At 39.7% G+C, this 18,155-nt stretch overlaps 1 protein-coding gene across 13 annotated transcripts in view; it reads right to left on the reverse strand.

The window, feature by feature from the left end:
- LTBP1 (latent transforming growth factor beta binding protein 1) overlaps positions 1-18,155 on the reverse strand; it is a 187,018-nt gene that overhangs the window by 28,255 nt on the left and 140,608 nt on the right. For all 13 annotated transcript variants that reach the window (XM_081905343.1, XM_081905338.1, XM_081905346.1 and 10 more), the window contains 5 exons: positions 17,523-17,645; positions 16,701-16,826; positions 13,761-13,886; positions 7,525-7,668; positions 768-950 (listed from right to left, as the gene is read on the reverse strand). In XM_081905343.1, the coding sequence (XP_081761469.1) occupies positions 768-950; positions 7,525-7,668; positions 13,761-13,886; positions 16,701-16,826; positions 17,523-17,645 (702 nt within the window). The remainder of the gene's footprint in view (positions 1-767; positions 951-7,524; positions 7,669-13,760; positions 13,887-16,700; positions 16,827-17,522; positions 17,646-18,155) is intronic.

The raw sequence follows: 18,155 nt of genomic DNA on the forward strand, positions 1-18,155 counted from the left end.
TGAAAAGATTCTTTTTAAAAGATGCATGCAGAATTTTTGTGATTCTGTTGGCTAAAAAGTGGTGCCCCAAATAAACAAGAGGAATCATATAAATATAATGATAAAGCATGGAACTTAAAGCATATCTTGAGTAGAAATCCTGATTATTGATCTCCAGATAAGTGCCCACTGAAGCAAAGAAATCTAATAGGAAACTTTAACTCCCTGTGTAATACAGTAAACCAGCAATTGATGAGCATCTAATTTGTGCACATTCAGCTTAACATGCATGGCAAAAAGGGGAGTCAGAAACAGGGTGGAGTGCTGGGGAAAATGACTTTGGCCATCCCACCCACCATTGAATTCAATGTGTTCTGACTATACACAATTTTGGCTTTAGGTGCAATCCTTGGAATGTAACCCCTGCATAAATTGTGGGCTTACTGTACAAAGGAACTGAATGAATCCACTGTAGACATATTCTTTGATGCCAAATGAAATAGGAAAGCAGAACACACTCCTTTATAACTAATAGCTCAACTCTATGCTTGCTTATTCAAAAATGCCAAAGAATCCAATGAGGATTAAGTCCAACATGGCTTGCATAAAGTATTACAATCTAAGATTGCAGTTCTCCCATTTACTTGGGAGAAAGCCCCACTTAAAACAGTGGGATTTACTTCTGAATAAACATGCATAGGATTGCATAGTCAAACAGGCAAAAGCTACTGATCCACATTATGGTGTTATGAATAGCAACTACCAGTGAATGGGAAATGATCACTTACGACTTCCAAGCACAGGACATGGGAATATTTCACAGTTATCACCCCAGCCGGCACCCAAAGTACAGCAGCATTCTTGTTTCGTAACATTGGATGTTAGTACATTATCGCAAAAATTTGCATCATTTAGATTGTAGTAGCATTCCTTCTTTTCATCTGCCATTTCTTTTGTATCTACTGATAAATCTAAACACAAACAGTGAAAGATACAATGTCATACAGCAAAAGCAAATTCAGAAATAAATTATATATTCTTGCCGCCTATCATGTAATATTTGGTGGTTTCTATGGGCTTTCCAGGCTGTGGGATTGTACTCTCTCACCCCATTCCCTCCCATTTCTTTGTGTGAATTTCCTCTCTGATTTTTTTTCCTGCAAGCCTTATTTGTGGCTACATCTGCATTTAAATTAATCACACTCAGCAGATGCTAACCAGGTTCCCTATTCATCAGGATATGCAAAATGACTTCATTGCCTGATTTCAAATCGTGATGAAGAGGAAACCCTGGTTAGAGAGAACTGTGGCTAATGTTGGTGCTGTGATTATACAGACAGAGAAATATCACAGTTATGCCCTTAAACTTATCTAATTAATGTCCATGGGATTTGATGCAAGAATATTCATGTCCCCAGTCCTTATAATACATTGCTGATATACAATCCTTAAGAAGAAAAGATACAACAGATAAGATTATACCATTTTGCCACTAGACCATTAAACACCATTGAACCCACATATTGGAAGCTTACTGACCCAATTTTTTCTTCTTCTTCTTCTTCTTCTTCTTCATATTGCTTATTTGCTTTTTAGTGAGAATTGTTAAGCATGTTAATCTGAATAACACAGAGCAAAAGTTCTTCATAGTTGTAAATTATAGGGGGCCACTAGGGGCGCATTGGAAGATGGCCGACAATACCATCTCTCCGACCCACACGGAGTAATTAAGAGGCTGTTATGGGAGTAGCAGCCTCCCTTGTTGCCCCAAGGGAATGGGGAACACTACCCTTGGCTGCTGTGCCCATAAATCTCCCCCAAATTCGAAAGAAGGGGGTGAGGGTACTAGGCAGAATGCCTCCATGTGGACCTCGGCTCTCCTGGACGCGGTCTCTGATCGCGCACTAGCTGCAGCAATTTGGAATAATTAATTACAAAAGAAGCAAATGCACATATTTCAAGTGAGGAAGGGGAGTGAAGTCTGCTAATTTAAGTGACCTCTGAGAAAGAAGACAACGGGTTTGAGAAACAAGAATATTTTACGATGAAGATACACCAAAGGCTGGGTATGTCGGCAACGGGACTGAATTGGGGGGACGACATTTTTTACTTTCCTTTTATGTGATTTACTAAGAACCCCTCCTCTTTAGAACCGTTGGTTGAACTGACCCAAGCAGGATGATTAAGGTCTGTGTGGAGAAAAACTTTAACCAAAAGTATGCTTTATGGAGATCGAGAAGCAATAAGAGCTTTTGGAATGGCGCAGCAATTAATTCAGAGTCGCCATCTTGCCAAAGGATTTATAGCCAGGAGGAGGAACGGACTTGTTTTCAGACTGCATTCCTGGTGAATCTCCTCAGAGGTTTTGAGAAAGGAGGCAGATTGGTGAAGATTAATGACGCTAAGACTGTTTTGATGTATGGAAGTGATGTTATATGGAAAACGTCTGGATATGGCTACTGGATTTTAAAAATAATATCCACGCAGGATTACAAACTGTTTTAACCAGCTTGTGGAACTATCAGAGGTCACAAAGAGAAAGGAAAAATATATGAAAATAACAACAAGAGATGTGGAAAAACAATAAGAAAGGACTGGACAGTACTCTGAACATCATATGGTTAGATTTGTGGACATTAAAACAGCAGCAAGAAGCAAGAAGTTGACTGGATCCCCTTCGGAACTTGAAATATGGGTACCACCAACAAAAAATTAAAATTCAGCTGTGTAATTTGGAATTTATGTAATTTGGTTTGATGTGATTGGTCGGTTAATAAAAAAATATTCTTAAAAAAACATAGTTGTAAATTATAAGATACCCACATGAAGGCGTTAAGCCATGTCCAGATTGAGGAGAGGTGCAATTAGAAATTTATTGCCTTAAATTGTAATCTGCCTTATTGTGCTCAAAATATTCTACAGTTATGATGAATAAAATAGTTGTTTAAGAAGGATATATATATTAACATGCAATGCAGTTGTTACCAAACACTTAACATTTTTCTTTTCTCTCTTCAGAAGAATGCATGCTTGCATCAGAGGACACAAACAAACTGTCATACAGAGCTATTCAAATTTAGCACACCAACACACTGATTTCTCTTTGATATTTTGCCAAGGTCAATGTGTGCTATGAGGAAACACCCAGCTGAGTGCTATTTTATCTTTGTTAGTCTAGTCTGTGGTCTCTCCTCATCAGATAATTACAGTTTTCTATAATGTGCTGAATTTCATGAAGTACAGTGGTTTTGTGGTATTCCTCAGCCCAATAAGAACCAAATGAAGACTATCATGTGTCACAGAAATCTAGCTGAAGTAAATTGGTTCTCCCAAGGTGAGAGGAGGCTCAGTACCTTAGTCACCATAGTACACATTTTCATTGGATGCAGGCCATATGTTGAGGTGAACTAGAGCCAGAATCTTGAAGAGCAAAAAACTATCCAAACCCTTCCTTCCCACTCTTTAAACCACAACAGTTTCCAAGGAAAGGAGAGCCAAAAACCAGCCCAAGAGGAATGAGAAACAAACTCCTTGTTGCAAAATCAACAGGGTCTAGGGGCACCTAACAAATTTATTGGGATACAACCTTCCGTGGGCCAGATCCCACTTATTTAATCAGATGAAATATATAAAAAAATTGTCCAGTAGCACCTTAGAGACCAACTAAGTTTGTTCTTGGTATAAGCTTTCGTGTGCATGCACACTTCTTCAGAAGTGTTTAAGCACACAAAAGCTCATACCAAGAACAAACTTAGCTGGTCTCTAAGGTGCTACTGGACAATCTTTTTATTTTTTCCGACTATGTCAGACCAACACGGCTACCTACCTGAATCTTTAATCAGATGAATTAAATAAGTCATTTAAATGGGTGAATATATGTACACTGAGCAGAGAGAAGATTATTTCTTTTTTATTTATTAACAAAAAGTGCAAACATAACAAAGGGGGGGGACCTCCCAAACATAGCTCAAAGTATTACGTATTGTATGAGATAGCTGTACTGTGCAGAGTACAAATTAATGCAGAATCTAATCAGTGTGGGTGTGACTCTGTTGGTTTTGCTGCAATAGACTAGCAAGGTTACTCCTCTGGAATTTGAAACTCTTTGTGACTATTTAATCCTATTTTATACTTGATATTTCAGTTCTTCCTCCCATTATGTGCCCAGAACTTTTTTTAAAATAAAGCTGTTTACACAGCTGTGACTGAGAGTTAGGCAGGCAAGCGTTGTGAATGTTTGGAAATTGAACGAGACACAAAAACTTTTCCTTAAAAAAGCAACCCAGAAATGTACAAAGACTCATCTTGGTTTACACATGATTCTTCTCCTATGTTATTAACCACTTAATATATACGTTTGAAAGTAGATTGCTTCAGGAAAGTACCTTTGGAAGATACACCTGCAAGTCTCCTTTTGAACAGGTGGATACTATGGAATGTGTGTTCCTTTACTTCAGAATGTGATAGCAGGATCTATTCTTAGAGTTGGGAGAAGGTTCATAAATCACAAACCTTAGAACAGGCTTTCTCAACCTCGGCCCTTTAGATGTTTTGAGACTACAGTTCCCATCATCCCTGACCACTGGTCCTGCTAGCTAGGGATCATGGGAGTTGTAGGCCAAAAAAACATCTGGAGGGCTGAGGTTGAGGAAGCCTGCCTTAGAATATCAGTGCCTGATAGTGAGAAGCAGAAAGTCACTTAATAGAGGGCAAAGGATAGTCGAGGTACAAAGAAACACCTTCCTAAGGCATGTTGAGACCTTTGAATCCTGCAGCCGAAGGGCTTTGGTGTGAATTTCACTGTCATTGCTAATGAAGAATTTAGACTTCTCTGAGAACTTTTGGAAGTTTTCTATTTTTTAAACTGAGAAGTGTGTGTTCTCAGTTGGCTCTAAGTGACAGATCCTAGGAGCTGAGTGATACCGATTCCATACAGTAAACAAGGAACATCTTGAAAAGCTGGTGACTAGACTCTACAAAACAGTCTGTCTGAGGAGCCTGGACTCCCTTTTTCAGTGAGAGATTGTGCTGTTTTACTGATAAATCTCTTGATCTGCTCAAGGGCAGGTGGGAGATCCAGTATAGCAGGCAAGTTATAACTTGATTACTCTAAGGCCAACATTGATCAGGTTGGCAGTGCAGTTGGCTTGGCCTCCACACTGGAAGTGCAAGACTTAGAAAAGTCTCATATGTTGGGTTTTTAATTTGGGGTCTAAATCAACAGGGCTATCCTCTTCTCACCTGCTTTTGGTGAAATGAATCTAGGGTCTTTCTTAAAAACTATCATTTTAATGAAGCAGTTTGACCTTGTTGTTTATCTGCTGAGGGTAACTTCATCAAAACAGATACACCAGAAATCACTACCAGGCAGGTTGCCCAAGTACAGCCTGCCCGCACCTTTAGCCATACATATTCCATTAGGAATAACCTTGAAAAGCACTTCAGTTATTTTTGCTTCCAGCTAATAAAATAAAGTTTAAATTACAACCTCAACAAACAGTTAATTACTTTCAAATTAAGTCTTAATGAATGCTTTCTTATTCTGGGGTGCAGGAAATAGAATGTGCTGCTGTTTAAACATGTTACTGATTAATTAATTGTTAACACTAGATTTCCTATTAGTCACATATCTGCCCTCAAAAATGGGAGTCAAATGGTCAGACTGTGACAAGATCCTTTTAGAACGCAGTAATCTGATAATTTCCTGCCAAGTAAAGCAGAAACAGAAGAAAATCCCTTGGTCCCCAGTGTAAAGCTAAGTGTGAACACGTGGCATTCTATAAAGACCTTAAATATATTTTAAATGTGCTGAATTAAAATTATGCTTCAAATGGACACCAGATCTCACTTGGAATAAGTGACATCTTCTCACTTAGCAGGAAAATTGTAGCATGTAGGATGTATATTTGTATACATCCAACCTTCCTCTCACATTGACATTAAATGAAACAAGTGTAACCTATGTAAAATTAATACTTTCATCAGGAACTTGCTTTGCACAAAGGGTGCTGCTGCAAAGATGTTATAAGAAATGGAGAAAAGATGAAATGGCCATGGCAGTTCATGACAGTCTCCTGGCTTTGGCATGGCTGGGGGAGGATCTCACTTCCTCCTCCACCGCCTGTGCTGGCTGCTGGGGCTCAGCTAACAGATGAGCTAGGGGGTGCAGCTTGGGAAGTGGATCTGAGGGGAATTTTCTTGCCTTTGGTCCGCTCCCTGGCTATAAAAGCCAGTCACGCATCAGCCTCAGCTGTCATTGGATTCCCTCTCTCCCTACTCTTATTTTAGGTCTGCCAGAGGGTAAGTGACCCCGAGTAAGACATTACTATGGAAGTTTTTGGTCACCATATTTGGGGCCTGGGAGCAATTTGCCTTCAGACAAATTGGGCCTGTCTGGGGTTTCTGCCTACCTCACAGCAACTGCCACAACTTGACAGCAGATAAGACATTGGGTTGCATTCTTAGTCTAGGTGGACCCTCCCCAGCCCAAGGAATCAGGGTTTCCTCTTAATCCCTCCCCCGGAAATCTCAGGGGGTTGCCCCAATTTGACATAGGGCAATCCTTAACCTTAACCCTGCCAAATACTCAACCAGCAGGCAGGTTGGTTGATTCAGGATACACACCCAATGCCTGCGCAAAAACTTGCTAACATCTGTAATCAATAAAGTTGGGACTTGTTTAAATCCCAAGTGATTGTTCTGTGTTTATTGCAACTTTATCATCCCTTGGCCACATGACCCACAGCTTCACTGCACCTGGACCTGCAAATGCAGCTGAGGAGATTGAGTGAAAAGGGAGGTGGCTGTGTTGAGGGATGAAAAGATAGGAAAGCCATGATGATACATGACATTATAACTTCATGCCCAATTCCTAGGTCCCAGTCTACACAAACTGCAGATCAAGTGATAGTACAACTTCAGATTGCAGGAGGAAATTACACCATTCAATGATTCCTCCATCTCACAGAGAGTTAGGGATGCAACTGATTAAATTGCAGAAATTACATAGAATTTGTATATTTGTATCTGACGTTTGTTTCACCTAGAAATCAGCTCCATTTGTATACTTTTGTGTTGTTGTCTTTGTTTTAGTTAAAAATAACCCTGGTATGTTCTGATCTGGAAGGGTGTGCTAACGTGAACCCTGCTGCAGGGTGCAGCAAGGTTGCTCCTATGTAATGAAAGTCTTTTCCCTTAGAAATTCTCTTAAACATGTTTAGGACACTTCAGATCTTCCTAATTCAGGGAATTTTCAGAGTCTGATGTTAATCTGGAGTTTGGGTGAACATCATTTGGTTTTATTTGGATTCCCCGGGCTTTTACCACTGTACAGAGTTAGCCATGCCTACTGATTGCAATGAGGTTCAGCTCTGTCTTGGATTTAGAGCACTTACTTAAATTAAAAAAAAACAAAACCTAAACTCACATTGGATAACATGACATAATCATACAATGATTTCACCCACCAGTTACAGATTCAACTCCTTCCCATGTTTGTCAGACTGTGCATTTATATGGTCCAATTCAGTGCCAATGGGACATTACCTGGTGAGGAACGGAAGCGACACTGTCCGGTCATTGGGTCATACTCCTGGTTTTCATCAGAACACAGACATAGGAAGGAGCCTTCCACATTTTCACAGAGGGCTTCCCCGCATACTCCACTCAGCATTTCACATTCATTCACATCTGTAAAATGAAGCCCAATATAGATTCAAACATTATCTTTCATTAAAAAGGTGTGAGTGAGTGAGTGTGCTACTTATTCTAGTAATTTGTGTGCTTGTTTTGTCATCTGAAAAATGAGACTATTTATGTATTTAAAACATTTGCATTCCACCTTTCTGTTTGGCCAAGCCTCCCAGGGTGGCTCCCCACAAAAGAAATCAATATATATATATATATATATATGCAGGTTTTGGTGTCCTCGGGTGTCTTCCCGTGTAAAAGTTGGGGTGTCTAGGCGACGTTTCGACGAGGTCTCACTCGTCATCTTCAGGCTGGTGCTTTCGGCTTCTTGTTACTGGAACAGAGCAGGATCTCAGTGTTTGAGTTCCTATAAATACTGTTGAGGGGGTGTGGTGTATAGCCTCCAATGTTCTGGGCAGAGAGGAAGTTCCCAGGCTAGTGTGCCTTTTCTTCTTTTGTTCCTTAATTACTTGAGGGATATCTTGAGTGATTTCTTGAGTGATATCCTGAGTACCACTTAGGTGGGTCATTAGGTGTGGATTAGTTGCTAAAGTCTTTGTGTCTTGACCTCTTGAACTTTGTGAAGAGTTTTTCTGAGAAGATGGCTGTACTGCACTTAGTTGTGCTCTGGCTTGGCTTCGTGTATAGGGGCGAGCTGTGGTTTTGTGGCCTGTGTCAGCCAGATCTGTGTAGGGATTGCAGGGGGGTGCAGCATCCGGAGGTGCCACCATGGTTTGGTTACTGGATGGTGTCTGTAATTTATCTGTGGAGAGGGTCTGGGTTTGGGTTGTATCTCTCTTCACACAAGTGCCCATTAATGAAGCCTTGACAGCCATTCAAAACAAATACAATCCCCCCGAATACATCTTGGACCTGACCAACCACTGCCTAACCAACACGTACTTCATCCACAATGGACAAAGATACAAACAGATAGAAGGAGCACCTATGGGATCACCCCTCTCACCGGTCATCGCAAACCTGTACATGGAACACTTTGAAACCAATGCTTTAGACAAGTCAGAACACAAACCCAAACTTTGGCTCAGATATGTTGACGACACCTTTGTAATTTGGCCACACGGGAAGGAAAAACTGGATAGCTTCCTCACACATCTCAACAGCCTACACCCCAAAATACAATTCACTATGGAAATAGAAGCCAACAACCAACTTCCCTTCCTTGACGTCCTAATCTACAAAAAACCTGATGGCTCCCTAGGACACACTATCTACCGGAAAAAAACACACACCAACCGCTACTTACATGCACAATCACACCACCACCCTGCACAAATAAACTCCGTAGCCAAGACTCTCATCTCCAGAACCAAACGCCTGGCTGACAAAGACCACTTGACAACTGAGTTACAGAATCTCTCAAATGTGTTAATTGCCAATGGATACCAGCAAAACAGGGTTACGAAGCTAATCCAAAAAGAAACACCCCCCAAAAACCAAGACACAGAAGAAAACAATGGCATGGCCCTCCTTCCTTATATCAAGGGCACTACAGATAAAATTAGCAAAATCCTCCATAAACACAATATCAAAACAGCCTTTTGCACCAACCAAAAAATAGCCAATATCCTCAGAAACCCCAAGGATAAAATCCAGTTGGAAAACCAAGGGGTCTATGAAATACCCTGCAAAGTCTGCCCAGCCACGTACATTGGACAAACAAACAGACGAATAAATGCACGTATCGCAGAACACAAGAATGCCGTCAAAAAAGAAGAAAAAACTTCCTCTCTTTTCCAACACATGAAAGAAACAGGACACGAAATTAATTTTGCAGATTCCAAATTGCTCTTTAACATGGAACATCACCACAAGAGAATAATCATGGAAGCCATCGAGATAGAGAAACACCCTCACAACATGAACAAGCGTGACGACACATCCCGCTTGCCAGACATCTGGAAATTAGCCCTCCCCACAAAAACTGACACCAGATCCAGAGGCACACAGAACGCCATCACCAATCAACCACACCAGACCCAAACCCAGACCCTCTCCACAGATAAATTACAGACACCATCCAGTAACCAAACCATGGTGGCACCTCCGGATGCTGCACCCCCCTGCAATCCCTACACAGATCTGGCTGACACAGGCCACAAAACCACAGCTCGCCCCTATACACGAAGCCAAGCCAGAGCACAACTAAGTGCAGTACAGCCATCTTCTCAGAAAAACTCTTCACAAAGTTCAAGAGGTCAAGACACAAAGACTTTAGCAACTAATCCACACCTAATGACCCACCTAAGTGGTACTCAGGATATCACTCAAGAAATCACTCAAGATATCCCTCAAGTAATTAAGGAACAAAAGAAGAAAAGGCACACTAGCCTGGGAACTTCCTCTCTGCCCAGAACATTGGAGGCTATACACCACACCCCCTCAACAGTATTTATAGGAACTCAAACACTGAGATCCTGCTCTGTTCCAGTAACAAGAAGCCGAAAGCACCAGCCTGAAGATGACGAGTGAGACCTCGTCGAAACGTCGCCTAGACACCCCAACTTTTACACGGGAAGACACCCGAGGACACCAAAACCTGCATTCCTGTACCCGTGAAAATCTACGAAAGCATATATATATATATATATATATATATATATATATATATATATATATACACATATATACATACACACACATATCTAATGATGTAGCAGAAAAAGTGTAACAGACGAGAGCAATAAAAACACTAAAATCAACACAATTCATTGGAGGGGGGAAACAGTGAACATTATAGCCTGGACAAATAAAAATGGTTTTCCCCCAAAGGCATAGAATTTAGCACCAGGTGGAAACAAAACTACAAATTACACTAGGCACATAGTTTGGCCTTCAGGGTTTTTAATTTTAATTTTACTGCAACTATAAACTGTGAGGAGAAGGAACAAATTCCTGAGAAAAATGGCAATAAACAGCAGCTTGTCTCCTGATACAAATACCGGTAGTAGCTTGGATGCAGGGACAGCAATTTTTGTTAGGACTCCATTGTGCTTCCCCCTACTACATTCTCAGTCTTTATTGGACTGCCCTGCAGCTGCTATTTACAGATAAAAAATAAACATTAAGGGCAATGGAGACCACTGTCTTCACCCCCATCCTACAGCCTGGACACTGAGGTCCAGCTCTGAGGGCCTTCTGGTGGTTCCCCCACTACGAGAAGTGAAGTTACAGGGAATCCTACATTTTCTTAAGATAACCAGTGATTGCTAAACTAATTTAAGTTTCCAGTGTAGCATAAGCTTCACGTTCACATCAACATGTCTCCATTGCAATTCTTGTTATGAAGGCCATGTTCCGAATCCCTGTGCAACTTGCTTCAAAGCACTTCACACAAGCTTCATATAATGCCCATAGGCTTTCTCCTCATCATAACCGAGCAGCCCATTCCATTTCGAGAGTGGATTTTTTGTACTTTTTGAATGTTTTAAATTAACCAACAGCTAATCCTTTTTTACGTACTGCAGGAGAAAAAGAATGAAGATATCCGAAAAGATGGCTCTATATTTGACTGAAATAGATGGCTATGTATATAGCAAGAGCCTATAAGGAAAATAAAGCCCGACAGCTGTAGGAGTAATGTGCAACAATAGAAGCATTCGCCACATGCTGGAAATATCGTAGCTTCAGTTGTCTATGCTCTGGTAACCTCTAGGTTAGATAACTGTAATGCATTATATTTGTGGCTGTATTTGAAGGTGGTTCAGAAAGTGCAACTAGTCAGAACTCAGCAGCCAGATTGCTGACTGGGACCAGGCAGATATAGAATGGAATTCAACTTCATGCTAATACAATAATTCTGTCAGCACAAGTATTTCTGCTTGCCAGATAGGACAATTTCCCCTCATGTGCTGTTGCTGGGGTTCTCTAAACACTTCAGAGCAGATTTGGAGGCATCACAGGAAAAACCCATTGCGCTAGTGAGAGTCTGTATGTTGGCTTCCACTAGCACACTGAGTTAGCTGAAACCAGCCCTGAGTGTATAACACTGCTTCTGGCCCAACTGCAGGAGTTGCAACTGGTTCCCAGGACAAATTCAAAGTGCTAGTTTTGACCTATAAACGTTTTATTCCACTCAAGAACTCAATATATCAAGGACTGCTTCCACCCATATGAACTTACCCAGACTCTACAATTGTTATCTGAGCTCTTCTCTGTGTGTCCCCTCCAAGAGAGGCGTTGACGGTGGCAATGAGAAAATGGGTCTTTACAGTGGTAGCCCCCAGATTGTGGAATGATTTCCTCAAGGAGGTTTGCCTGGCATTGATGTTCTCAGCTATTCAGTGCCAGTCAAATACATTTTTGTTATCCCTGGATTTTGGGTCTAAGATGGGTGGTTTTTTTATGAGACTCCCATCAAATCCAGTGCCTCCTCATGTTATATTATTTTTTTTACTTCATCTTTGAATTTGAGCTTGTTTACTGTGTGAAAAATATACACAGAAGGTAATTGATTATGCTGAAATATAAAAGGAAAAATCAAGAAAAGCTGTGACAGATTATACAGCGCTGAGTACAGCTCACTAGAATTACTCACTTCAAAGTGTGGTTAACATTCCTACCATTGACTCAAAAGGTTGAGCTTCAGGAATGCACCTCTGTTCAGTCAGCAAATTATATGAGAATACCCAAAACACTATCTTGGTAAGGGATCATTTCAGCAGGACGTACAGTGAATCTCTGTTCCAATACCTTTCTGCTAGAAAAGCATTACACTAATGTATTTTGCCGCCCAAGCTGAGCATTTCCCTTTCATTGTTGGGCCACGGTATCATCTTCCACTGTTTTCTTATGACTGTTGTAAATAAAATCATAAACTTGGTGCATCATACAAGAATGCTTGCTTGTGTGGCGCACATATATGGTCTGGAATTTCTCACTTCACCCTCACTTATTCTAGACCTTCCTGCAGTTCCTTATGCTTCTGTGTTCAATAAGGTCATGTGCTAAACAAATCTAATAATGAACTGGGTAGGATATTGTAGCTATATTTGGCTTAAAGATTATACCAAGGAAGCAGATTTTCTTTTAAACCCTGAGAAATTTCCTGCTGGCTTACCTGAAAATTCTTAGGTAACTGTGTGTATCTATTTATGCATGTGCTTCTCCACATGTATCTAATTTCCTGCAATAAAGGTTTGTGCCCATGGGATGATATAACATTATTCCTACAGGGTCTATATTCAAGTTAGAATAGAGCACAGTCTGGATTTTCAGATAGTTGCAATGCATGACATTGTTTATGAGATAACCTGTGAACAGATGAGCTATAGAATATTTTATGTGTGTTTCTTTGTGGAAATCATATACTAGGGCCATATTCAAGAGGCAAAAATATTGCTTCTAGTGGGTTGGGCGCACAATGAGGGCCTTTTCAAATTCGGCCACAAGCAGTGATGTTAACTATCAAGACTAGAAGCACAACAGGATGTTCTTGAAATATGAGTTGCATGCTGTGTTTTGGATTCAGACACGCACCAGACTGAACTATTCAACTTACACTTTTTCAGCACCTTCAAGGGCCTTTGGCAAAAAGGGAAGAAGGTGAAATCCAAACATTTTCAGAGGGCTTTTCATTATGACAGGCCGGGATATATAAACACTTAAATAAAAAAAATCTAGTCACCACTTAATAGCATACCAGGAAATGTATCACTTATTAGCAAAATTAACCAGCATTGAGAAGTTCATCACAATACCAAAGGTTTTTTTTATGATGAGAAATATATTTTGTGGGGACTACAGTGAACTCTGAAATCTGTTCAACTACTTTGCCAAAGGAGGTGGCTGTACCACATGGCAGTCTATATTTCCTGTAGGCTTTGCAAAATTCTGGCCATTTAACTAAGAGTCTAAACAGATGTTACATTGAGATTTGTGAACAGCTTGATGTTTTCAGAAACAGAAGGTTCTAAGAAGGTGAAATAATTGGCTTGCCTTTGGTTCCAGTTCAGATTTAGCAGCATTTCCTATTCCAATTTGAATGGGTAGGCATGTAATATAAATAATAGGGAAAGCATTCACTAGGCTTCCCCTAAAAACTCATTGTTCAAGGAAATCTCACAACTCACCCACACACTCTTGTCCATCCTGTAGATACTGATAACCCTGATAACAAAGGCAGCGGAAGGACCCGGGTGAATTGTCGCAGAACCCATGACTTCCACACACAGTGCTGTTGGCGCATTCATCCACATCTGAAAATAAGATACATTAATATCAGGTGGGAAAATTTCTAAGGCCAGCTTTCAAACGCTGGCATGTGGAGCTAAACAAACAGACTAATTACAGATTTTGAATGACATATAGCTAGGGAAAAATATTTAGGTGCTGTTTTTCTTACATGTTCAGAGATTAAGAGAGACTGACTACATGATGCTAATAAAAAGCAAATAAACAGTTTTCACAAAAAACAAAAGAATAATGTACATGGACAAGAGCATGCCATACATTTACACCATTGTGGGTATAGTTAGATCCGCAACTTACACACGTTTTTCACTTGTGCGCATTCAGCTTTACGTGCTTGGCAAAAAAATGAAAAGGGGTGGAAAGGGGACTGGTGTCCAGGGGTAAAAAAAGCTTTGGTAATTCCACCCACCTTAACACCCAATGTGTTTTGACTATATGCAATTTTTGGCTTTGTGCACTATCCCCTGAACATTAACCCCACATAAGTTGTGACTCTGCTGTACTTAAGCAACACAAGACCATCACATTTACTTAATAGATATCATGAGGAACATCTTACAATGCAGATTTTTATCCATCTCATGTAATCAGATGGATCTGCAAGATCTTCTCAGATGATAACAGGGCCATTACTGGCATTCTCTAATTTGCAAAAGGTTGAAAAGGTTTCTGTATGCACTGAGGTACAGCTCTTTCAAAGCATGTTCCAAATCCTCTGATGATATGCGTATGAACACCATTATACTGTTAGAATATATTTCATACTGAAAGTTTAAAAAGGGAGCTGAATAGTTGACTAAACTATGATTCAGAGAGCCAGTTACTTATTTCCACATACACACACATTTCTTTGGAAGTCAGTGTGTATTTTTGCTGCAATATTTTATCCACATTTGCTTAATAGGTCAAGATGTCATGACAAATACTATTGGAAAAATGAGAAGTTCCTCAGTTAATAATTTATATTGTCTGTCTAATGCTACTGAGCAAAAAAAAAGTTCACAATTACGTATTCTTACATCTATGGGAAACAAAAAACAGGAAACAAAAATAACATAGAGCACCACAGAAAAATGTACTCACAACAAAATAACACATTCCTCAGTTTCAATGGAATGTAGGGCAAATGAAATATTAAATTGTTCTGCATAAGATCCATTTTAGCAATGAGATTTAACCAATGCATAAGCTTGAGAAAGAATATTGTAACATTCTTCTATGAAGTGCTTAAGGCAAGATTAGACTTATGCACATAAAAATGAATCCTTCTTCACACTATCGTATGTTCTAGATGAAGGCACAGGAATTTCCATGCATTGTCTAATACAGGAAATTAAAAGGTCATAATGAATCTATGCCTCTATTGTTAGAATAGGAACCATACTTTTTGCCTTGTTCTTAAAGTCTGTCTTTGTTTATTCTTTCCCATAGATCTCTTAACTTTAATACTGTTGACAAGGAGGTGGCGCTGACATGGCTACGGACAGTGAAAGGAAGACAGAATTGCACTAGAATGACCTCATTCTTCTCCTTCTGAGAAAACTCAAAGAATTACATTGTGCAGATGTTCATCAATCCAAATTATTGTCCTGACTGGGATTCTGAAAGAGTCACTTCTGTCAACACTGTAGATAAAGGAATTCTGTAAGGACCCTTGTGGAGAAAGTGAAAAATATTTCTGGGTTTGATAACTGGGATGGGTTACTTTACTTAAGTTCAGCTCTCATTTTTTAAAAATAAATAAATCGAAGTGTATATACCTTTTTGTATTTAAAATGAATTTCAGGTGTAAAGATCCTAAAATTTCTGTTTTATTATTTAAAGCTAAATCATTTTTTACCTTTGTGTCACACATGTATAACTGTGATTATATGCACATTGGGTACTTTGCTTACTATTGTTTGATTCTCAAACAATAACATTTTACACACAAGAAATAGTGTGGGTCATTTAGGAATGATCAGATATCCTGCATATATAAGTAGGGCTTAAGCCAAAAAAGATCATGAACTATTTTTTACTCCCCTTCTGCCCTCTCACTCACAGCTACATTCCAGATAGTTATTTTTTAAAAGCCATAACCCATATAAGCATAATGGAGATTTACTTGTACTGAGTTATATGGCACTGGACAAATGCATAAAATGTAGGAACATTACTTCAATCAATACTAAAAGCTGCCCAACTTCTCACATGGAAAGTCAGCATGGAAGAACCTATTGCCACCAGATAAAATAGCAGAAATTTAAAGGTCTGAATTGTATATTAAAAACCCATGACAAATAATGAAACAGTCAATATTACTGAGGCTTAGTTCTGGTCTGAACATCATGACAAACTGTGGGTATTGTGACAGGAATGAGTCTGGGGCTCAAGTACCCCCCCCAACTCCTTTTTTTGTTTAGTCTGAACCTAGCAGATTGTGGCTAATCTTCACTATAGTTTGTCTGAAGCAATCCAACTTCAGATCATAGTTTATGAACCTTCTTTCAACTAGCCATAGTTAAGATTAACAACAGTTTAGAATTTGGATGTAATAATAAACTGCAGTTAATCAAAATGGGAGCAAAAGTACTATTTATTTGATTATACTTTTAAGTGTTGTCAACCACATTCAGTCAATAGGAAGGGCCATAGCTCAGTGGCAGAGCTCAAGTTAAAATCCCACCATCTCTAGGAAAGATACCTTTCTGAAACCTTGGATAGCCACTGCCAGTCAGTGTACATGATGGACAGATGCCCTATGTTTGTTCCTAATTATCATCACCCCTTACTGCATCAGACCTAATTTCCTTTTCCTTTCATTTAGCCCATCTTACCTTCACATGTTTGGCCATCTCTAGAAATAGTAAAACCCTGCTCACAAACGCACTGGAAAGAGCCCAATGTATTCAGGCATTGCCCATGAGGTAAACAGAGATTGGATACTGCACATTCATTGATATCTGGAGGACAGAGAAACAACAACCAAAGATGCATCATTTTATTAGAAGGCTACATATATATTTATAAGGAACTCTAACAAAGAAAGTTGTGCTAGCAGACAAGAGAACTCTAACCTGAATTAAAGGCTGACCTGTACCCCAAAGGTGAAAATTCATCTGAATGGGGGATAAAAATCTCCCACCTGAATACAGAAAGCTCGCAGCTGCCCATCTTACAACCCATACCATTAGTGAGAATCGATATGCCTACCTTGGTAGCCAGTAGGGAGCTATAGATATCAACAAGGAGAGTAGACTGTAGGAACTTTTTAATCATGGTATTTTTATGGTTTTCAGCTCTTCACTTAAAGAAAGCTTATGTGGCTGGCAAGTAAGAATCCATGCCTTATGGACATTTCTCCAAATGCAGATATGATAAGGTACAACAGCGTACTTCTTATCCTTCTAGCTCACTGTGATATTATAATATTCCTATAGCCAAGCTGTATGGGGTAATGGTTACAGTGTTGAACTCAGCCAGAAACCCCACTCAGCCAGGAATCACACTGGGTCAGCTTGGGCCAGTCGCCATCTCTTAGCCTAACATATCTCACAGGGTTGCTTTGAGGATGAAATGCACACCACCTTGAGCTCCTTGGAAGACAAAGGTGTATAAATGTAATAATAATGATAATAATGATGATGATAATATAATACCTTGACAACCCCTGGAGGGTAGCAGCTGGAAGCCATCTGGGCAAGTGCACTCATAAGAACCTTTGGTATTAATGCAGTTCCCTCCACGGCAAATATCGCTGTCTTCTTGGCATTCATCAATATCTGAAATGAATACAAGCAGCAATCAAACCACTTCAGAAGAGATTATGCTAACAACAGCACAATAATATGTCACTGAAATATCTACTGCTGGCAGAGGCTAGGGTATGGTACTGGCATTGTTTTAATGATCTGGAAACTGCTTTGTGACCACTGTGGTGGGGAAAAGCAGTATATAAATATAGTAAATAAATAAAGCCGGAAGGTTTTATCCTATCCTGCCGAAATATGACATATTTAAAATTCCTTGCATATAAAAACCTACACCTATTTGTCTGCATTTGGCTGCCATCAACAGCCTCAGAAGGAGATATTACAAATTAATATTACAGGAGCCAGTATCTAGTACCAAGAGGGCTCTAGAACTAATCCAGGAATTTGGTCAAGTGGCAGGCTTTAAATTGAATAAGTTAAAAACCAAGGTTTTGGAGAAAAATTTGACACCGATTGAGAAAGAGAGGTTTCAGAAGGAGACAGACTTAATATTAGTAAAGAAGGCAAAATACCTGGGGG

This window comes from Podarcis melisellensis, assembly GCF_964234715.1.
Source record: "Podarcis melisellensis genome assembly, chromosome: 3".
Taxonomy (NCBI): Eukaryota; Metazoa; Chordata; class Lepidosauria; order Squamata; family Lacertidae; genus Podarcis; species Podarcis melisellensis.